General features: G+C 41.4%; 1 protein-coding gene across 3 annotated transcripts in view; it reads right to left on the bottom strand.

Annotated features, from left to right (window-relative positions):
* Positions 1-2364: 2364 nt before the first annotated feature.
* Positions 2365-24225, bottom strand: part of BDNF (brain derived neurotrophic factor) — a 68703-nt gene continuing 46842 nt past the window's right edge. Inside the window, exon 3 of one of the 3 annotated variants that reach the window (XM_049890763.1) lies at positions 2365-2712. In XM_049890763.1, the coding sequence (XP_049746720.1) occupies positions 2545-2712 (168 nt within the window). In that variant the 3' untranslated portion in view covers positions 2365-2544. The remainder of the gene's footprint in view (positions 2713-24225) is intronic. The other 2 variants (XM_049890765.1, XM_049890764.1) reach the window with 2 other exon arrangements.

A 24225-nucleotide genomic window follows, 5' to 3' on the forward strand; every position in this document is an offset into this window, starting at 1 on the left:
CATTCGTTTTTCATTGAGTTATATCCTTCTGAATTTCCAATAATGTAGCATGATGTGTAACTAAGAAAAACATTATGATTTTAATTGCATTTTGGCATGTTAAAAGAATATTTCACACTGCTTAACATCTGTAGTCAACAGATGTTTAAACACAACTCCCTCAATGACTAAAATTTGGCAAAATGTGTAATAGAACAGCTTAAAATTCTAAATATACTTCTAGGAACATGATGCAGGCAGATGAAGTACTACTTATATGTGTTCCATATTAAATATTAAAGTATTACATATACCATTCCTCTGGGAGATGACAGGTTCCAGGGAAAGAAAAGAACAATCAGGAGACTTCTCAATCCTACAACGCCAAAAATATTCTATAAGTGGGGCTGTGTCTTATGGTCACTGTCAACTGCAGTGGGATCCTTTTGTAGTGTTGCCTTTTATCGTGTTTAACTCTGGAGGCTAGCGGAAGCAAAGCTTCAAGGCCGACAAGTTTGTCCCTTCTCCTTCCCATTTCGGTCTCCTTTTCTCTGATTCTAATCCCCAATAGCTTCCATAAAGATAGATTCCAGTACCTCAGACTTGACTTCACACCTACTGCTCAACTTTCAGTTAATTCAGGCAAAGATCTAGTCAGATCAATGTGTGTGTGTATAGTAGGGGCTGGTAGAGAGTAGAATGGCCCAATTAATGTTTGGCCTATTGTTGACCAGTTCACCAACTGCCCTGTGTGCTCGTGGTCATCGCTAACATGGCTAAAGAAATCCAGAGATAATTACGAACTTCATTTCAATCACAACTTTTGACAATCCATCCGCCTGATCTTTTATGACAGTTGTTAGCTTACAGCTTAGCTGAGAGTTGTTTCCTTTCCCCTTGTCAACCAAAACTCCAATAGGAACTCCATTGCTATATCAAGCATCCAGGAGCCTGTAGCAGAAAGAATGAGAAGCTGACATTGTCTACTTCTGAATGGTTGAGTTCATATTAACAGAAACTGTAACAAGATTGAGATTCTAGTTACTACATGAAGGTTTTCATAAGCACATCAATACTTCAGCTCATTTTGTTCTCTGCCCTCCAATGGCTTAAAATCCTATTGAGAAGATAAGATTCAAACACATAAAATAATATAAGAACAATATAAGTATGTATATGTGATATGTGGTTTCAGAGAAGGTAGGAGGAGGTAGATAAAACTTCATGGAGAGATGGATAGGGTTAGGCTAGTGGAAGAGTAATGGAGATGGTTCATCACCAAGGGGAAACAGTTTATACAATGACCAAGAGATTGGACCTGTGCCCTTAGGGTAATCAATGGAAAGTCCTAGTCTGATAATTAGGAGGTTGTGTGCTGGAGAGCAGTGGTTACTAAGACTAGATGGACTGGTGGAACCCTAGGACTGATGTGCAGAAAAAACTTCTTTCTTTTTCTCCCATGCAAAGGGGCTTAGATAAAATTATTGCATTTTTCAAAAGTGAGTCATCTTTTCTGTAGCACTGACAGCAGTCCACTTCAGACTGTCTGCAGCTGTCCCCAGCCATCACCATAACTACTGTCCTTCCTACCCACCCCTAGAGGCATTTCCTCTTCATAAGAGGGGTGCCCTCCAAAGAAATTTTTAAAGGATCACATCAAAGAAAACTGGAAAATGGCTGCAAGTGAAGATAAATTCATAATTTGGAAACACTGATGATATGACTTGAGTTGAGGGACAGATGAAGAAGTGGCAGAAAGAGGGCTCCTTTCTGAGAGTAGGGAATTTCAGTATGCAGGAGAACCCAAACTTCAGGACACCAGAGGGTGAGCATACCTCTGTGCCCAAGCATGTGGATCTTTCAAGTGATGTTTAAATGGATAAATACAGCCCATGTCTCTGGGTCAGAAATCGTGCTTTTGCTGTTGACCCTGTCCCTGTAGAGAGGCTGTCACCAGGCTGAAGGGGTGGGATAAACATTAAACAGAATTTTATTAGAAAAGTCCAAGGGGGAGAGACAGAAAGCAGAAAAAGAAAAATCAAAACTATCCATATTCTTATCACCTGAAAATTACATGACATAGTTAATAATAATGTACCAATATTGGTTCATCAATTGTAACAAATGTACCACTGCAGCACTGCAAGATGTTAATAGGAGAAACAATGTGCAGGGGGGAGGGGCAGAAAATGGGAACTCTATACTTTCTGCACAACATTTCTATAAACCTAAACTTCCTGTAAAAAAAAAAAAAGTCTACTAAAATACAAACAATAAAAAATGAAATTAAATGGTGTGAGATGTGAAATTCTTACCTCTGAATCTTGAATTCCGTTACTTGTAGTAAACATGAATCTTATTCCACAAACTCAAATGTGCAAGAAATAGCAGGTTTTTTTTTTTTTTAAAAACATGAAATTATATTCAATTCTGAGCCTACACCCTCTCCCAACCCATCAGATGATTAGGAATTCAATCTCAGCATTATTGTCACCCCAACCCCTAAGGGTTGGGCAAGGGTCCCAGAGTCTTAGGCAGCACAAGCTCTCGGCATTCAGACTGGACTCAGTCTATGATGTCTACTCTTGAGGCGTCCATGATCTCATAGCATCTGGTCTTTTCCTGTGCTGGTTCTTCAGCTACCTTTCTTGAAGTCAGGAATATCTTTGGTGAGGCTTTGGAATGGTTTCCTAGGCCAGCCCATCTGAGATCTTTCTCCTCCTGGGAGTGCTTCTGTGTAGAAATGAATACAGGGTAAGCATAAGAGGCTCTCTCTGTCCAGGACTCCGAACTTCTATCACATTTTTATTTCAAAGGCCCTCCCTTCCCTCTCCAACTCCTCCAGAATGCCAAATGTAATCTGCTTAAAGAGTTCGTTGTTGTTGTGTTCCCTTGAACTGATTCCAACTCATAGTCATCCTATATGACAGAATAGAGCTGCCTCATAGGGTTTCCCAGGGTGTAATCTTTACGGACTCAATGGAGTCCATAAGGATTGGAAAAAAAAAAACCCAAACCCTTTGCTATCAAGTCGATTCCCACTCATAGTGACCCTATAAGACAGAGGAGAACTGCCCCACAGGGTTTCCAAGGAGTGGCTGGTGGATTTGAACTACCAATCTCTTGGTTAGCGGCCAAGGTCTCAAACACTGTACCACCAAAGCTTCCCATAGAGATTACAGCCTAGGAAACCCTATGAGGCAGTTCTAGTCCATCACACAGTGTTGCTATGAGTTGATTGCAACAGGTATAATCTTTAAGGGAGCAGATCACCAGGTCCTTTCTCCGAGGAGCTGCTGGGGGGTTCCAACCTCCAACCTTTTGGGTTAGCAGCCAAGTGCTTAACTATTGTGCAGCCAGGGCTCCTTGAGTTTATGTTTTATGAAATTCATGATCAGGGTTGGAAGTGTCTTGGAGACAACTTTGGCTTCTGGCCCTGTGACAAAAACCTTCCTTATGGCAAGAGACCAAAAAAGTCTCCACCATCTGCTCACAATAGAGGAAGGGAAGAAACACAGGGAGGATAAATGTAACTTAATATTCCAAAAATTATCAAGCCACACACTCTTAATAAATTTTGTGAGTGTCTTTTCAGAATTTTCTTATGTTTACAAAGCAAAATATGTATCTATACATAAGCTTTCATTTTTTAAAACAAAATGGGTGTCCATACTTTACACGAGTCTGCAACTTACTTTATTCACTTAGGATAGCATGGATGTCTTTCTAGGTCAACCTTATTCCGTTCAATGCCCTTGGGTATTGCTGTATTGATGGATAATCAAGTTGTTTCCCTTGGCTTGCTCTTACAAACAATGCTGCATTGTACACATACACGCATGTCTTTTTCTATCATTGTCTTCAATGAAGTAAGCTTACTGGGTTGATCAAGGGGTTTTTGAATCTTAAACACTGAGGATTATTTGAAAATTGCAGGATAGTTCTCCATTTCCCTTCACTGTGGACCCTAATTTTTTGGAAATAGATCACCAGACCTTTCTTCCAGGAGGCCTCTGAGTGGAAGCAAACCTCCACCCTTCTGGTTAGCAGCTGAGCACATTAACTGTTTATACCACCCAGGGACTCCACCAGGTACAGTACCAGGGGCTTTCACATACTTTGCCTTATTTCCTATAAGAATCCTATGAGGAGGTGCTATCATTCCAATTTTGAGGCAAATTGAACCTCAGCCCAGTTAAGTAACTTATGTCATGTCCTCTAGCTAGATAACATATATAAACCATTACACATGGAATACGGTAAGTGTTTAATAAATGCGAGTTCTCTCCTTTCACTCTGCCTGCAATGTTAGCCACAGACCATTTTTAAATAGTCTGATTATCGTAGCTAAAATCCTTGGGAGAGTGTTCCCTCTCTGCTAGGCTAGGATTTGTTTAACTGTCATCATGTTCTTTGTGAATTTGATAGCCTCCTAATCCACTGAGGTCATGACCTTACTGTAATGTGTTGACTTCCTCTGCTGCCAGCCTCTCCAGAGAGACCTCCAGCTGCATTTGTTTTTGGCTGTCTCTCTCAGTGACATTTCCTCCTCTACCTGATTCCTAAGATGATTTGTTTCTCCTTTGAACTTAAATAGCCTGAGAGATAACATCAAAATCAATCAATCCCCCAACAAGCTTTGTAAATACAATCCTTTAGTTTTGCGTAAAGGATAATCTCTACTACCCGACTCTTGCTGGGGCAGTGGGGGCGGCCCAGAAAAGAACCAGGAATTTAGAATGTTTCCTAGAATATGGAATCTCAATCATGGGGAGACTTCAGTCTCAAAGCACCTGGGCCCCTATGTGGGAAGATGGGGGCTGAAGAGGTGTTATTCCCTAGGACTTCTGGGAGCTGCAGGTGGGACATGGGAAATCTTGATTCAACATGGATAACCAAGAACCTTTTTAGAGAGCTGCAGAAACAATCCCTGAGTCTTAGCTTCCCTTCTTCCTCAGCATAGCCTTCTCTTCAGCTGGCCTCAAGGGTGCCTTGAGAGGTTCGAACTGGTTTCTGAGGAAAGGTTAAGGCTGGGATTCCATGGTTACCGCTTTCCTCAAAACAAGGCCAGAGGAGAAGATGCAGACTAGCAGCCAAGGGCTGATTATAGCCTGTTGTAGATTTGCCTTATAAAGTGTTTGTAAAAAAAAAAAAAAAAAAAATTTGAATTAGTTGAACATTCGAAATGGGAGATTTTACATGGAATTGCAGATTTCCAGCTCCCCCTTAAAAATCACATCTGAAAATCCTGGTCTGGCATTCCCAAAGGGAAGAGCAGGCTGAATCTAAGGAAGCCTTCCTTAGGTGGGGTGAGGCACTCTCCTGTATGCCCCAGTCAGCACCTGGCCCTACATGCACTTTAGTTACCTATCTGGCTTTCATGGGCATTTGAGCATTGAAAGAGGGAATGAGAAGGAAAGTAACAATGGGGTTAATCAAGAGTCCTACCTTATAATAGGACAAGTAAAAGGCACTTTATGTAACTATTGTGTTTACATATTATTATCACAATTTTGCAGAAAGAAAAACTGATAAGAGCAGAGAAGTTAATTAGCATGCTCAAAGTCACATGATTGTTAAGTGCTAGGACCATAATTTGAGGTTGGGTCTCTCTGGCTCCAAGTTATGTGACCACAAAACCCTACTCTGCCTTTCTGCCACAGTGACCTCACTTGAATCTACTTCCCTCTTATGAATAGGATTTCCACATGTTCCTGAACTCCCAGGGCACCTGATGCCCTGTTGGGTCCTTCAGAGTTAATACAATGCCAATCATCATACTCAATACCAAGAAAATCCAAGTAGGGCCTCTCTTTTCTCCAACTGTGGCTGACATTCTTTCTGCTCTCTGAGCCCCTAATGAGAATGTGTGCAGTGATAGTCAAACAGGAGAGGGGAAATTTCTTTGTATATCACTGCGGTTACCATTCGTATTATAAAAGGAAAAGAGATTGAATGATAGTTCAGCAACCCAGAGGCCATCTGCACTTCACATCACTGGCCTGAATTTTCAGCCTCATTAAATTCTTTCAGGTCATCTGGTCCCAATCTTTCTAGGTGCCTGAGTACATATTTATGTCCCAGGATTTATTTGCATTTCTAACCTGTGCTTTACTGCTCCCACCACCCCACCATCCTTAATTGTTCTTGCAGCATTTCTGGTATTATTTTAAAAGTCCTCCCTCCCCCAATTATTTCCAAGAGCCCAGGGGCGGCTGCATGTGTATCAGACACTTTTTACTGTAATTTTCTACATGACATCTGCTTTGTTCTGTCAAAGATCCCTGGTGAGCCACTTTTGCTCGGCACTACAGTCTCCCACCTGGCACCATTGCCAAGAGGTGTCAAGGTCATATTGGGTTCCAGGAAGAATGCTTCTCAATTATGTCTCATGATTCAGCATGGTTACCAAACTCTGCTGGTAGCCTCCATGTCTTAGAAAGTCTTAGCTTGGTTGGTTTTTATTTCAGTGCCTCTCTGCCCCGTGTATACCTGTCCTCATACAACTATTGCTCCGTAGGATTCAGAGGAGATACCATGAGTAGCTGGGCTGGGAGAAATGAGTGGCAGAAACAATATTGAGCTAGGGCTTGCTTCTCCCCTTTATGACTATGACTTTGTCACTGTGCTAAGACCACCTTCTTGATACACTTTACCATTTGACTACTCTATGGGGCAGTTCTACTCTGTCCTTTACTGTCACTACGAGTTGGAATTGACTTGAAGGCAAAGGGTTTTTTTTTTGTTTTTTTTTTTTTATGGCTCCTATGGAGCAATAGTTTTTTTTTTTTTTACCATTTGACTGGGTTCTCTCCCAAGATGCTCCTCACTCCCTTGTGCAAGCCCTTGCTATCTTACCCATACTTGGCATGACTGGTTATAAGTGGTGGGCTTGGCGCACAGTCAACAAAACAAAACCAAAAAAACAAAACCCATTGACATGGAGTCGATTTCAATTTATAGTGACCATATAGAACAGGGTAGAACTGCCCCTGTAGGGTTTCCGAGGCTGTAAATCTTTACAGAAGCAAACTGCCACATCATTCTTCCAAGGAGTGACTGGTGGGTTTGAACTACCACCTTTCAGTTATCAACTGAGCACTTAAATGTTGCACCCCCAGGGCTCCTTAGAGTCAAGTTGGCACCCCTCAAATTTTAACTGACAGTATTTTATATGGTCAAGCCAAAATCATCTGAAATAGGCTTATCACACAGCCTCAATCCAGACACAGAGTTCTTCTGGGTGCTTGGGTATGCAGCTTCAATGTCCTCTTTCCCAAAGCAAAAAGCCTTATGAATCAGAGAAAATTTCAGGGTTGGACTCTCACATGATATGGGCTGAGTAACTGGGCTATGAGGCCACATTGCTGCTGCAATAGGTGAGACTCTTTGAGGCAGCTTAAGCAACAAGACGAATGTATGTATGGAAGAGGAAAACCAAGGACAGGATTATAGCTGGGTCTTATAATGGGCCTGAGGCAGTAAAATACCTCTTGCTTCTCCCTTCCTCTATGAACTGGTTTCAGTCTCTCTCTCCAGACTGTCTATCTCTTCCTCTCCAGTTCACAGAATATGGTCATCCCATGTTGTTGTTGTTAGATGCTGTCGAGTTGACTCTGATCCATGGCAACCTCATATAAAATATATTGGAAACATCGCCCAGTCCTGGGCCATCTTCATGATTGTTGGTACGTTTCAGTCCATGGTTGTAACTCTTCCATAGGTCTCAAGTTTACATGGAGTAGTTTCAGAAATACGAAAAATTTGTCATGACTTTTCCATTCCCAACTTGAAATTCTCAGAGGGGAGAACCTGATTGTTTCCACTTGGATCATTACACCCAGTCAACTCACCTCACCACATCTGCCTCTGAACATCAAAGGCAATCCCCAGAGAAGGGCAATGTGAGCTGGACAGCCTTAAAGGTATCCATTCTGCTGCATCATATTTTCCTGCCAACTTCTGTCACAACTTGTACCTTTCCAAAAAGGCATTGGGTGATGAGGAGGTGGTGCTCAAGAAAAGGACTGACGTCTAGAAAATAATCTTGGTAGCTAATATTTATTGAACACTTCTTATGTGCCAGGTACTGTAATGAGTGCTTCCCAGGAATTATCTCACATAATGTATACAACAGGACTTTACTACTGGAAGATAAAACTATTGGTCTGTGCTCATCTGGAGCAAAAAACAAAGAATGACACCAAAGACTCAAAGAAGACACTAGTCTACAGGGCTAATAGCCCTCTCAAACCACTGTCTCATCTATCCTGAGGCCAGAAGAACTAGATGGTGCCCAGATACCACTACTATTCTGACTAGGCACACAACAAATGGTCCCAGATAGAATGGGAGAAAAACATAGAACAAACCTCAAATTCCTAAAAAAAAAAAAAAAAGGCCAGACTTACTGGACCAGTAGAGACTAGAGGGTCTCTCAAGACTGTCATCCTGAGATACCCTTTGAACTTGTAGCTGAAGCCACTGCCAGAGTTCACCTTTCAACCAAATAATAGATTGGCACATGAAATAAATATTATCACCTGTGAGTACTGTGCTTCTTTAAATAATCACCTATATGAGACCAAATAGTCATTATTTACCTAAAGTAAAGATGAGACGATAAGGGGTGGCGGGGCAGTGGTGAGCAGGAAACAGAATAACCAGAATAGAAATAACGAGAATGCTGACACATTGTGAAAAATGTAACCAATGTCACTGGACGATATGTATGTTGTTGTTGTTAGGTGCCGTCGAGTTGGTTCCGATTCACAGTGACCCTATGCACAACAGAAACACTGCCCGGTCCTGCACCTTCCTCACGATTGTTACTGTACTTGAGCCCATTGTTGCAGCCACTGTGTCAATCCATCTCTTTGAGGTTCTTCCTCTATTTTGCTGATCTTCTACAATATGTATAGAAATTGTTAAATGGGAACCTAACTTGCAGTGTAAACTTTCACCAAAAATACAATTAAAGAAAAAAAAATTTTTTACCAGTGGTAATTATGATTAGCCTCATTTCACAGGGGGACACCCAAGCTTAGGCAGCTGGGTGGACCAAGATCTATGTGGAGAGCAAAGGTCAAACCCAAACTCATGCTTTTAATTGCTAGAGTTGGACTAGTCTCTCTGACCTCTAGTTTTCTCATTTGTAAATGGAGATAAACATACCTTTCCTATTCAAAATATTTAAGATAAGTAAAGATCATCGATCTTTCCCTCTCTGTACCTGGTTTCACCGGCCTTATCCCAGCACACCTGTTCTCTCTTACTCTCTCAGGTTGTATCCAAAACCTCCAGAGCCTTCCAGCCAGGCTGAAGATTTCCATGAACCCCTGACCTCTTTTTTTTTTTTTTTTCTGACCTCGGATAAAGTGGTAAGAATGCAGGGTTTGAAGTCAGAAGGCCTGGAATTGAATCTTGCATCATCATTATACTAATTACTTGACCTAAGGTAAGTCTTTTGCACTATTATAAGGATAACAGAGAACAGCAAAAATGTGGAAAAGTGGTGGTAGAGGTGAGGCATGTATGTCTATTGTAAGGATTAAATTAAGACATGCATGTGAAATGTTCTGGAAACTCCAAGGCACCACACGCTTGGAAGGGGTTATTTATTATTAAGGTAGAGGAACACTGGAATGACCTTTTGGCCTTTTGCCTGGTTTCCAGGATGTTTTAGACAGGCCATTGTTTGCACTCGACTTTCATACTCATCATTTGTAGCAGCATATGTTTGCTTATCTTACCTTTTAGGTGGCAGGACTCTTGAGTCTAGGTGTGTCTTTAAGGTTTCTTTACAAGACTTAGAAATGATGGGTGCCTAATAAATGCTAAATATACATACAGGTTATAGGCTTTCTATGCATCATCTTTCATGTTTTTATTTCAATGTTTTTCTATAGTCTGGAGACCTCTTAACAAGAGGGTGAAAGCCTTTGAAAATCTTGAAAAGCTTTGTGTAAATGCAAAGGTATTATTCAATTTACAGGTGGTGTTATTACTACTAATGCTGTGCAAATTTATGACTGGTAATGATGAAAAAAATGATAATAGGAGTCTCTGGGTGGTGCAAATGGTTATGTGTTCAGCTGCTAACCAAAAGGTTGGCAGTTTAAGTCCACCCAGAGGCACTTTGGAAGAAAGGCCTGGTGATCTATTCCAAAAATCAGACACTGAAAAACCCTATGGAGCACAGTTCTACTCCTACCCACATAGGATCACCATGAGTTGGAATCAACTTGATGGTAACTGGTTTTTTTTGATTAAAGATGGTAATAATTCTATGAGCAAAAATGCTTTTATTCCTATTTTGTTCTTTGGATCTGGCAAATACATTCTATATAGTTTGAATTTCTATATTTCTACATCCTTTCAAAGAAGAAACATATAGTAACATTGAATCATGAAATGTTAGAGTGTAAGTATCATTCTGTTTACAGCCCCCTCAATTTACAAATGAGGAAATTAAGTCTAAGAGATGTGATATATCTTGCCTAAGGTCACAAAGCAAAATAGTAATCATTTGTCTTGTTATTATTCTCCTTCTGAAACGTTTTTATGTCTTTGTTATTGTTGACGTTTCCTTGGAAAGAGAATAATTTGTAAGATGAAATAGTTTCTTCCAAAAGCCAACGTAGTTAGTACATTTTAGGCTCATTGTAAAGATGAAGACGATAGAAACGAACCCATGGAGAGAAGCCAGAAAAGTCCTCCAGGTCCACCAGTTGTATGCTGGCTCAGTAAAAATGCATCATTCAAGTGGCTATTCCTAGAACAAGCAGAAATGCCTCTAACTAGGTGAATTCCTTTAAATCAAATAATTGAGTCACTTAATGCAAATAATTATTTCTTGAACATTTATTTCATACCAATGGTGTGCTAGACTGTATGAGGAAACAGATTTTAATTACAGATATTAATAAGTAACATTAATAGAACAGAAGCAATATAGCACACTGGCCAAGAGCATGGACCCTGGAGCCAGACTGTCTACTTATTAGATGCCTGACTTTGAGCAAGATACTTGAACTGTTTGTGCCTCAAGTTCTTCATACATAAAGTAGGGTTTAACAATAGGTTCTGTGAGGTTTATGAGTTTAATATCAGGGGCTTAAAACATGTTCCTGACATACATAGTAAGTGCTAGTTTATAAGTGTTATTTTCATATGTATTAGCTTATTTAGTCTTTACAGCAACCCCATGAAGTCAGTACCACCAACCTTTTGTAGATAAGTAAACTGAAGCCCAGAGAGGTCAAGGAACCTACCTAAGGTCACCCAGAAACCAAATGGCAGAGCCAGGATTCAAACCCAGGCCTGCATGACGGCTTGGCCTGGCCTAGTAACCACTGTGCTGTGTGGTACTCCAGAAACAAACCTTGCTTTCAAGAAGGTTATGTTCTGGAAGTGCTATTGCAAGGCAGAGAACACTAAGTGCCACTAGAAAGGTAGAAATAAAGTGAGATAAGGATTTCAGGGAAGACCTTGTGGGAGATACTTTCTAGTTTGGGAAATCAGGGAAGCTTCAAGGAGGAAGTGTCATTTGAGTTGAGTCTTGAAGGATTTATTTATGCAGAAGCAGGAGTGAGAAAGGACAAGCAAATGGCCAGGGGTAAGAGGTGTAAGGTACAGATGGGAAACAGGCAATGGCTGGTTCAATAAAAGTGGATCCTGGAGTGTGTGCAGGAGAGAAGGGAGGGGTGAGGTCTGAAACTATAGGTTAGGCCAGATCTCTTAGGGCCTCAAGTACCAAATTAAAGAGTTTTCATCTAAAACTGAAGATTCGGTGGGGCCAAAAAGGCAGAGTAGTCAGACACTTCTGGTGATCCTTCTTACAACACAGACTCAAAAAAAACAAGCGAGCTGATTATATATATGACAAGCTAGGAGCCCTGAACATCAAAGGCAAGGTTAGAAAATGGACTGAGTGCCAGGGTGAGGGAGCGATGGTTCAGAAGTGGCAAGGAGTTGCTGGACCTGACTTGGCAGGAACCCTCAGGCATGATCCCCTGGAGTGACCTCAGCGGGACTGGTGGTAGCATTCTGGATGTGGTTTCCTCAGGGAGAGACAGCAAGCCACACAGCCTACTCATACCTCTGGAACCAGAGAAGAATGGTGCTCTCAGCAAAAGCTAAGTACTTGCATTTATTTTACGATGCCTCCAGCCCTTAAGCCAGCTTTAGTGGCTGTCAGCTCCCCTGGGCCTGAGATAGGTTCCACTGCATGTCCTGAGCCATTCTCCAGGCCTTGGAGAAGGAATAAATTAATACTTGAGGGGAAAGATAATCTGCCAGCGCCACTAAGCTGGGGAGCTCAGGACAGAAGTGGCTCCTTCCAGGCACAAATAGTCTGTGGACTTTAAATAGTTTTGACCCCTGCATGGACCGGTGTGGGCCCATTTCAGGAGAATAGGCCCTTGTTGGCAGACCGCAACTGTTTCACCTATATGGTGGAGAGGTGGGTTTTTGATATCTGATACTGCTTTGCTTATTAAACAAGGTCCTCACCTACCCACATCAGAGGCCTGAGGACTGGTGGCTCCACCCACATCTCCTAGAAACCTGTGACAGGAGTCCAAAGATAAGTGGTGTCTCCCAGTCCTTACAACCAAAAGCAGTGGGTGCCCATGGTCTGGCTGCTGAACGCACCCACCTGTGCACTCAGGGAACAGGAATGCACTTTCCTCACAGACACTCAGGGGATGGTTGTCAGCCCCCTGCCTTGTTCAGAGTGTGACCCCCTGCTGCAACCAGATACCTGTGCCTACACCAAACACCCCTACCCTCTAAGACTGTAGGACAGGGCCTGTACCACACACTTCATGACCAACTACCTGGACACCCTAGATGAATCCATACAAGAAAAGTGAATGGACTCCTATACCTGATAACAGCTCTAGCCATCTGGTGACAGGACATTAGAGCTTCAAAGGTGAAAATCAGGTTAGCTCACTCAAGCAGCGTATTTGGGCATATCAAAACAAAACAAAGAGAGAAGCTAGGATACGTAAGCAAACGTAAAATAAACTGATACAATAACTTATATATGGCTCAGAGAGAGCAGTCAATATCAAATCACATAAAGAAGCAGACTACAATTACTTCAACAAGCTCTCAAAACAAAGAGTCAAGGAATCTTCCAGATGAAGGTATTTTCCTGGAATTACCGGGTGTAGAATACAAAAGATTAATATACAGAACCCTTCAAGACATCAGGAATGAGATCAGGCAAAATGCAGAACAAGCCAAAGAACACACAGATAAATCAGCTAAAGAAATTAAAAAGGTTATTCAAGAACATAATGAAAAATTTAATGGGCTCCAAGAGTCTACAGAGACAGCAATCATAAATTCAGAAGATTAACAACAAAATTACAGAATTGGACAATGCAATAGAAAGTCAGAGGAGCAGAATTGAGGAAATAGAAGGCAGAAATAGTGAGACTGAAGATAAAACGCTTGGCAGCAATATATTCGAAGAAAAATCAGATAAAAGAATTAAAAAAAAAAAAAACCTAAGAAACCCAAGAAATGTGTGGGATTCTATCAAGAGAAATAACCTACGAGTGGTTGGAGTACCAGAATAGGGAGGGATAACAGAAAATACAGAGAGAATTGTTGAAGATAGGTTGGCAGAAAACTTCCCTGATATCGTGAAAAATGAGAAGATATCTATCCAAGATGCTCAGTGAACTCCACATAAGGTAGATCTCAAAAGAAAGTCACCAAGACATATTATAATCAAACTTGCCAAAACCAAAGATAAAGAGAAAATTTTAAGAGCGGCTAGGGATAAACGAAAAGTCACCTACAAAGGGCAGTCAATAAGAGTAAGTTCGGACTACTCAGCAGAAACCATGCAGGCAAGAAGGCAATGGGATGACTTATATAAAGCAACAAAGGAAAAAAAATAGCCAGCCAAAAATCATATATCCAGCAAAACTGTCTCTCAAATATAAAGTTGAAATTAGGACATTTCCAGATAAACAGATAAACATTTATAAAAACCAAGCCAAAACTACAAGAAATACTAAAGGGAGTTCTCTGGTTAGAAAATCAATAATATCAGATATCAACCCAAGACTCTAACACAGGACAGAGCCACCAGATGTCAGCCCAGATAGGGAAATCACAAAAATAAATCAAGATTAAAAAAACACTCAAAACAGGGAAATAGCAATGTCATTATGTAAAAGATGACAGCATAAAAACAATAAAAAGGGACTAAAAAATGTAGTAATAGATCTTTCATATGGAGAGGAAGTCAAGGCGATATAAAGAAATAAAAGTTAGGTTTAAACTTAGAAAAATAGGGGTAAATATTAAAGTAACCACAAAGGAGACTAACAATTCTACTAATCAAAATAAAATACAAGAAAAAAATAAAGGCTCAGCAAAAACAAAATCAATAACAAAAAATAAGAGGAAAAGACATTATATAAACTACTCAGCACAAAAAATTAAGTGGGAAAAAGAAACCGTCAACACACAAAACAAGACATCAAAATGACAGCACTAAATTCATATCTATCGATAAGTATGCTGAATGTAAATGGACTAAATGCACCAATAAAGAGACAGAGAGTGGCAGAATGGATAAAAAACACATCTGTCTATATGCCCCCCTACAAGAGACACACCTTAGACTTAAAGACACGAACAAACTAAAACTCAAAGGATGGAAAAAAAAATATATCAAGCAAACAACAATCAAAAAAGAGCAGGAGTGGCAATATTAATTTCTGACAAAATAGACGTTAAAGTTAAATCTACCACAAAGGATAAGGAAGGACACTATATAATGATTAAAGGGAAAATATACCAGGAGGATATAATCATATTAAAATTGAAGATCCTTAAAATGGCCCCTAAAAAGATCAAATGAAAAAGAAGAGAATAAAAAAATAAGACATGGTTATTATTCATCACTAAGAACTGGATTCTCTTCTCAAAATGTCACCACAATTTATATTTTTAAAAGACCCCTTTTATTTTTTTAACCACAAAGGAAACTGATTTTGCACACAACATACTTGTTCATTTGAAAAGTTCAAGAGTTCTTTTTGAAATATGATATAATTCCCATATTCAAATTAAAATATAATCATAGGTATTTTTCCTTGACTGGATAAAATGTATCTAGAATTTAAATTTTATTTGTGAACTGTTTCTCTCCACGCCCCCCCCCCCTTCCTTCCCTTTCTCCCTTCCTTTCACTTGCATTTCATTTTGTTTCACTCCTCTTTCCTGGACGACTTATGTCTTCTTATTCTTTAATGCTCATGTTTCCTTCATGTTTTGAAATGTTGTCTTATGTTCAAATTTCACATTCATTGTGACATGACCTTTTGGCCACCAGATCACCTGACACCCCTAGAATGACATAGCTGGAAAGGACACAGAGATGATCTAGTCTAACAGTCATATTACAGCTGAAGAGATTAAGGCCCAGAGAGGGAAAGTGACTTTTTCAGCCAGTGCAAGGCAGAACAAAGATCTGAATTCCTTCTCTGTCTCCTTTCCAGTGGTCATTTCAATGCATCATCTGAAAACCTGTGTAAACAGGGCTCTGGAGAAGAGTTTAACTTCCTGGGAATGGGTCACAGAGTCCCAGCAGATTTCTCATGTACTGCTTCAAGACTTAGAATCCACAGAGAATTCAAAACTGGAGGGAGCTTTAAGACTGTTGAATCCAGCACCCTCATTTTTGCAGAGGAGGAAACCAAGGCTGGAACAAGTGAGGAGGACTTGCCCAGATCACATAGCTGGAGAGGGGCAGAGCCAGGTCCTGGATTTTGACCTGCTGACTTGCTGGCCCACATTTTCTACTTGTGCACACTCACCCATATTTTTCAGTCTCCGTTTCAAGAACGCATCTCTTTACAGTCACATACACTGAAAGGAATTCTGCTTCATAATTCCTGGAAGAGCTTCGGATGGAATTTATCCAAACCAGGAAGAAACCATCCCCCCAGTTTTCCTCTGGACAGTTCACTCAGGCTGGTGCATAATGGGGCGGAGGATGTGGAAAGTTGGTCAATTCTGGGTCAGTAGGTTCCTTATCCTTTCTTACTCAGAATATACCATAATCATTGACTTCTTGATGAAAACAGAATCCAAAACAGTGAAAGTGGAACTGGGCACCTGGTGGAACATTAAGGAGCTCTAGTGGCACAGTGGCTAAGCATTTGGCTGTTCACTGAAAAGTCAGAGGTTCAAACCCACCAGCCGCTCCGAAAGAGAAAGATATGGCAATCTGCTTCCGTAAAGATTAAACACCAAAAAAAAAAAAAAAAAAAAACCATTGCCGTGGAGTCAATTTCGACTCATAATGACCCTATAGGACAGAGTAAACCAGAGTAGACCTGCGCATAGGGTTTACAAGGATTCGAACCCCTGAACTTTTGGTTAGCAGTCAAATGCTTAACCACTGGCTGCACCATCAGCCTTGGAAACCCTTAGACACAGTTGTACTCTGTTTTACAGGATCATTCTGAGTCAGAATTGACTCCACAGCGCTGGGTTTTTTTTTTGGTGGAGGATTACCTGACCTAGCCAAAACCGAGACCTTATATTTGGGTAGCACTTGTGTAATCACCTTGCTGTCAGGCTCACAAAGTGAAGCCATGCCCAGACTGTTTAGCAGGTGTGCCATTGAGCATAGGTGTGCATCATATATGAAAGCACTGTGTAAAGTATAAAATGCGTAGGAAGAAAAAAATGAAAAGAAACTCATAGCTCTTCCTCACATTATCCCCTTCTCGCACCTTCTTTCATGGATTAGACTCAGAGAACGCTCTTCCAAATCTCTAGTGACCACCCATAGATCTCATCCTTGGCTGCCCAATAAAATCACCTGTGGATCTATGAAAACAATACTGGGCCTTTAGCCTCACCCCAAGAGATTATGATTCACTTGATCTGGGATGGGGTAAGGACCTCGTGACTTTTAAAAAACTCTGCACACATCCAATGTGCAGCCAGGGTGAAGGGTCACTGAATTAGACTATCAAGTAGCTTTCCCTGACTGATGGGATCCAGTCCCTGTGCACACTTCTCAAAAAAAAAAAAACCCAAACCCAGCACTGTCACGTCGATTCCGACTCATAGCGACCCTATAGGACAGAGTAGAACTGCCCCATAGAGTTTCCAAGGAGCACCTGGTGGATTCGAACTGCTGACCCTTTGGTTAGCAGCCATAACACTTAACCAGGATGCCACCAGGGTTTCCATGTACCCTTCTAAAAAAGCTGCTGCTAAATACCCTTAAATGTGGTCTTATGCTGCAGAAAAGAGACCTATCCAATGTAACAGACACTTGAGTGCTTTCTAAGGGCCTGGAACTAGGATAGATGGATTGCAATGGGTGCATTCCATTGTTGTCGGTTAAATTCCAACTCAGAACCATCCCATAGGGTTTCCAAGGCTGTAATCTTTGTGAAAGCAGACTGCCACATCTTTCTCCTGAAGAGTGGCTCATGGGCTCAAACTGCTGACCTTTCAGTTAGCAGCCAAGTGCTCTAACCACTGCACCACCAAAGATCCTTATGGGTGTATAGGTGAGTAAAAATGTCCACTGCCTTAGATCACAGAGTAAAATAAGGGATTTTTCAGTCTCCTATACAAATAACTACTGCCTGGGAAGAGAGCAATTACTTTATCCTGGGAGAGGGCCTCATGGAAAAGGAAGAATTTTATCTTGGGCCTCGCAGACTCTGTAACATGCAGGAAATTTTTTTTATCTTCTTAGTACGAGATTTCTTTGTTAGGAGAGGCTTGCTTAATTGAAAAGTTGCTTTAATAAGTCTCCCATGGGGTATAAGTGAGCCTTGGACTAGTGCCTGGATTCTGGGAGATGTAAGCTACTCTGCATATAGAGTTGGGGCAGGTGATCAGGGCTGAATGCTATGTGAGGAAATGATCAAAAGAACACTTGGTGGCTTCTTGACCAAGAACAGAGGCTTGAGAGGATATTATAATAAGAATTATTTTGAATAAAATGTTGGATATTATGTAATACAAACCCCATCCTCCATATCGTCTGTAAAATACACATTGCTCACTAATGGTTTAGTGGAAGTGAATTCTGTATGGAAAAGTGCTCAGTCCTGTTTTGAGACTGGCAGAGTAAAACCCAAAGATGTACATGGGACAATCATCTTATGGGTAGTGTTGCCAGATTCGCACACAAAATTACAAGACACTCAGTTAAATTTGAATTGTAGATAAATGATGAATAATTTTTTAGTACAATACCTGGTGGCACAGTGGTTAAGCACTTTGGTTAACCGAAGCACTGTGGTTAACCGAAAGGTCAGCAGTTCTAACCCGCAATTTACTTCATGGGAGAAAGATGTGGCAGTCTGCTTCTGTAAATATTTACAAATTTGGAAACTCTAGGGAGCAGTTCAACTCTGTCCTATAGGTTTGCTATGAGTTGTAATCAACTTGACAGCAATGGGAATATTCCATGCAATATTTGGGAGATGCATATATTAAAAATTTGTTATTTATCTGAAATTCATATTTAACTGGGCCTCCTGGATTTTATCTGGCAATCGTACTGTAGATTATAGTTGAGTAGAGTTTTTATGATCAGAGAGGGAGACAGAAGGTGAACAAAAGCGGGGGTGGGGGCATCAGATGTGTTCAGGCAATAGGATGCAGTACAGTGGAAGTGCAGAGTAGGGTGTGTTGGGAATTGTCTGGGCATTAATTAGGAAAATAAGCTAAAGCCACATCCTAGGAGATCATGAATTCCAATCTGATTGGTTTGTGCTCTGTCAGTAATGGAGAGCCCTTTAACATGGTAAACGGAGGGAAGTCATATGCTCCACCCACCCACCCACCCATCCACCCACCCACCCACCCACCCACCCACCCACCCACCCATCCATCCACCCATCCATCCATCCATCCATCCATCCATCCATCCATCCATCCATCCATCCATCCATCCATCCATCCATCCATCCATCCATCCATCCATCCATCCATCCATCCATCCATCCCTCCATCCCTCCATCCCTCCATCCATCATTAACATCAATGTATCTATGTATCTGTATAAACATAGCAGAGTGGAAAGCATATGTTCTCTGAATTTACAATCTGGCTCTGCAGTGCACTCACTGAGTGATCTTTTGGCAAGTCATTTAGCCTCTATCAGCCTCTGTTCCCCGAAAAAATGGGCATTATTAAATTTGTATCCTGCACCTCTCATCAGGATTAATTCTCACACTGGCATACAATTACTTAACAGGTAAGGCCACCTCGAATGCTTTTATTTGAGGGCTTGTTTGAACATTCCAACAGTCTGTGCAACTCTTAACTCTGTCGCTTTAAAACGTCTCTTCTTGGTCTATTTCCTCATGCTGGATTGGAAGGAGAGAGACCTCTAGAAGGCTGCTATGATAGTCTGGGCAAGACATAGTTAGGACGTGAACCAGAGTAGTGGAAATGGGAGCTGAAAATGGAAGGAACAAATGAAAAGAACTACACAGAAATAAAAACAAAGAGAAGTTCTGACAACCACACTTTGGTCTCTTTGACATTGCTTCCATTTCCTCTAGGGGCATGTCCTGGATAAGGGTGAAACCAGATGCTTCTTGGCAGTTTCAGATGACACCACCCCTAACTTTCCATTGGATAATGGAAGCCCAAAATAGCTCTGGTCCCACAGGCTGGTGATTACTGGGACTCAGATTCCTGTTCTGAAAACATAGGGAAGAAGCCAGGCACTTGCCCACTTACCCTTTCACCAGCTGACCCGGGGCATTAGCACCCTGGTGCCTGCTGACACAGAGCAACTGCCAAATTCTGTTAGCCCCTTGGCCTGGCTAAAGTGGGCATGTCCTGCATTGCTGCTAGAAGAAGCCCTCTAGGAAGAAGCTCAGGACATGGAAATTGTTTTTTTCCTACTGTGTGCCAGTCACTACTGACTGTTTGGTAGTTTGATGTAGGGGTGGGGAAATGGTAAAGATATTGGAAGGAGCAGAAGACAGAGCTAAGTCTTGATGTGTCACTCCTGAAAATAGGAAAAAAAAAAAAAAAAAAAAAAAGCCCAGACAATCAACACGGATTACTTGTTTTTCTTCGCTTTGTTTGAACTTTATAAAGTATCCCTTGGAGTCCAGTAGAATAAGTCAAGCATTATCAGTGAAATGGCATGTGGGAGCATGTCACTGGCTCAGAGCAGACTTTTGGAGGTGGGACAGATGATGACCTGCCTGCTTTCTCAGCCATGGAGCTCTGTTCTCCCCACCTGTCTTAGTTACCTAGTGCTGCCACAACAGAAACACCACAAGTGGGTGGTTTTAAAGAACAAAAGTTTATGTTCTGACAATTCTGGAGGCTAAAAGCCCAAATCAAGGCTTCAGCTATCTGTAGCCACAGTTTTCCTTGGCTCCTTGGAGTTCCTTGGCTTGTAGACAATCCTCACATGGCATCTGTCTTCCCCTTGTGTGTGTCTCCTGGTGTTTTTATAGCTCAGAAGTGACTAGATTTAGTACCCTCCTACTCTGGTATGACCTCATTAACATAACAAAAGAAAGACACTGTTTCCAAACATGATCACATCCACAGGTACAGGGTTCAGGACTCAATCGGTTCAAGCTTATGAATCATTCTTACTGGAAATTCCTTGTTCATGGGGAATAATTGCAATCCCCAGTCTCCATCATGAATGAGGTTACCTGCGCCTGCTGGTGTAGGGCAATACATAATTGTAGGAGACACATTTCAATCCATACCACCACTGCTGGACTACTTGACATTCAGCTGTAGTCTCAGCCTTCCTATATTCCTATAGCCTCTAGTGCCTCTCCTATTCCTGATCACAGGGAATTTGAGAACTCTAGTTCAGTTTATGTTTACAGTGTTAGACAGAGCTTTCTAGTGGTCCCATTCTGCTCTGAATGCTGTTTTAACATCTAGACTTGTTTTCCTTGCTTCTGTGATTAGGTTCCCTACTTGTATTTGATTTCCTCCAGGACTAAGATACTAGAGGCATTAGAATCTCAGGCCAAGTCCTATCCACCAATTTGGGGCCTTGCTTCCAGTGGACAGAATTCTCTAATATCTCTGACTCCTGGTTACCTGGAGGGGCCTAGGACTGCAGTTCTACTCTGGCTGCATAACAGGATCACTGGAAAGCTTGAAAAAATACAGGTATCTGGGCCCACTCCTAGAGATTCTGATTTGACACATCTGGAGTGGGGCCTGGGCATAGGCATTCTTTAAAAGTTCCTTATGTGATTCAAATGTACAGTCCAGGATTGAGAGTCACTGGTCTGGTGGTTAAGATTGGGGACCTTGGGATTAGGGAGCTTCAAATCTGACTATATCACTTATTAACTGTGTGACCTGGGCAAGTTTTTTAAGCTCCTGCATTGTCAGTTTCCTTGTCTTTAAAATACACCTACCTCATAGTTGACACGTATTTTAGATAGCATGTAAAGCATTTACCATAACAATACGTGGTACAAAATAGGTATGTAATATTGTTGCCTATTGCCAGATTGTTCCCCTTGTGTTTAACCAATTTCTAGGATAATCACCGCTGACTGGGCTTCTGGCACATGGCTCATCTGTCTGAAGCCCATGGATACCACTTTTTATCTATGTTTCTATAGAATAGTCTTCAGTTATCTAGGCACTGCTAGAGTATTGTAGCTCTAGCAGTGCTTAGGTAACTGCCCCTTCTCCTCTCCACCAATCCCAAGCACAAAATAAGTTTGAAAGTATTGACCTAGGCATTCCTGAGTTTTGCGAGTGGTTCCAGAACACTCTATCTGTCTATCCAAGCCTGACAACTCACAGTAAGCCTTTCAGATCTGCTATGAGGTTGAAGGGGTGACAGCTGCCATATTTCTGGGTATTGGAAACAGCTAGCACAAGGCTCTAGAAACCCCACCCTGAGACTGTTCAGCACAGAGCAGTGGTGTGTCCACTTTTGGATGGTTCTCATTGCAATGTCAGCCTCTTTGCATGTTAACCCTTAAAAGACCAAGCCAGTATTCATCCTCTTGAAAGCTAAGAACTATATAGCTCCACTAGCATTCTTCTTTTTTTTTTGATGGAAGCCCAGGTTCTCTTAAAACACATGGATAGATATTTTCTCTCCCTTTTGCCTCTCTCTGTATTTTCCCAAAGCCCTTCATACTGTTTCTTGAAAAGCAGTTAAGATTTCATGGATTCCAATCCTGGCTTAGCTACTTACCAATAAATATTGTGACCTTTGGCAATTTAATTGAATTTTCTGTGCCTAAGCTTCCTCAACCCTAAAATAGAAGTACTAATATTGCTACCTTGCTTTTGGGTTGTTGAGGGGATTCAGCGAGCTGATAAGCATAAAGTGCCTCAAACGGTGCCTGCTTATAGTAAGTGCGAGCCATTATTATTGTGCAATGGGCTGGATGGAACATGGGGCAGGAAGATGAGGTAGAATTTTCCTTATTTGCCACAGCTATTTTTTAGGAATGTGGCTGAAGCTCTTGTTTCCCTGTCAGAATCTGTGAGTTCATCCATTTCACCCTGGCTTCAGTCATTGCCACTCAGCTGTGATGGACACTTAAGGATAATGGCCTTCATTTAGAATGTGCCATCTAGAAAAACTCATCCTTTTACTTTACTCATCCTTCCCCATTTGCCTAAGTGTGTGTCATGGCCCTAGCTTAACTGCCAAGGAGTATTGCTAGTGGATAAACAAGAGTTGCCTCTTTGAGTCTTCTAGAAGGGACAAAGTGGTCCTGGTTGCTAAAGAAACATAGGCCAAATGGGGTACTCCCCAGGAGTCACGGATATTAGAGAAGTCTCTGATATCTGCACCAGAGGAGTTCACTTTATCACTAGTTAGTAAATATTAAGAGTTTGAATACACATTTTGATGGTTGCCTATGGGCCCATCAATTTTCTCAGTGCTTTACATGCATTAACTTATTTGCTTCTCCAAAATTCTATGAAGTTGGTGGCGGTGTATTTACCTGTCCTTTATAGATAATGAAACTAATGAAACTGGGGCACAAAGAGGTTAAGTAACTTGCCCATGGTCATTCAGTTAGTAAGTAGCAGAGCTGGGATTCAGGCTAGCTCTGGATCTTATCACCTTAACTACTATACTATGCAGGCCTCTGAGAGGTAAGAAGTATCCCAGAAGAAACAGAGCACTGAAGGCACTAAGAGGAGAAGCTGGACATGAACTGGAAGCAGAAATGGATTGTACTAGTAAGAAAATATAAGTTTCTCAGAGATCCAGACCCAAAGAACTCTGGACCAGGAATAAGCCACAGGTGGGTGGCTGGAACGAGGAATTCTAGACACAGCTATGCCAGTGAGATTTGTCCTCTAAGCTGGTCACAGCTCACCCGGAATAACTTTCCCTGCTGTACTAGTGTTTACTGCTCTGAAGAGGCCTGCTATTGGGCATGGTGTTGCCATGATTTATTATGAGGCATCCTTGTCCTCAAGGCCATTGCTTCAAGAAAGAAGGTATGTCCAGAGTATTCAGGGGTTGCAATGAAGCCAGTTGAGAGCTTCACATCCTTGGTGAAGCTATAAAACCCAAAGGAACTGAGATGCAAGTCCCTATTTCCTCAGAGTTCTATAAACCATGACTTGACACGATTCAAATCCAGCAGTTTAATCCATGTTTTCCTGACTCTGAGACTCAGCAAAACACACTGACCTCTTTGCTGGTACCATGTAATATGTCATGAGTGAGTGACATAAAACATAGGTAAATGCCATTGTCTGCCTTTGAAAGTAAATGTAGAGCCAGGCAAAGTATATACCCTGAAGAGTATTTGGGCACCTACCCCGAGAAGAAAAACACTCAGCATTTTCTACCTGTCAAACAACTGGTAACATGTTTATAGTTGTAGATAAAAGAAAAACCTTTCTTGGTGCATATCCCCCACTCTCCAGCCCTTATACTGACCCGAAGTGCTTACTGATTTCAATCTTGCGGCAAGTGCCAAACAGTAAGGGCATGAACGATGGAGAGAGGCAGGAGATTGACAGTGAATTATCTCAGAATGTTCCCCAGGCCTTATGTGCTTCAGAAGCCTCTTTAATCTTTTGACTACAAATGATGAAGTGGGAAGAACCCAGTCATAGAACATTAGGGCTGGAATTGACTTTAAAGACCACCCAGTTTAGCCTCTTCCTATGACAGATGGGAAACCCTAGTGGCATAGTGGTTAAGAGCTATGACTGCTAACCAAAAGGCCCAGGCGCTCCTTG

This window comes from Elephas maximus, chromosome 7 (assembly GCF_024166365.1).
Source record: "Elephas maximus indicus isolate mEleMax1 chromosome 7, mEleMax1 primary haplotype, whole genome shotgun sequence".
NCBI classification, from domain to species: domain Eukaryota; kingdom Metazoa; phylum Chordata; class Mammalia; order Proboscidea; family Elephantidae; genus Elephas; species Elephas maximus.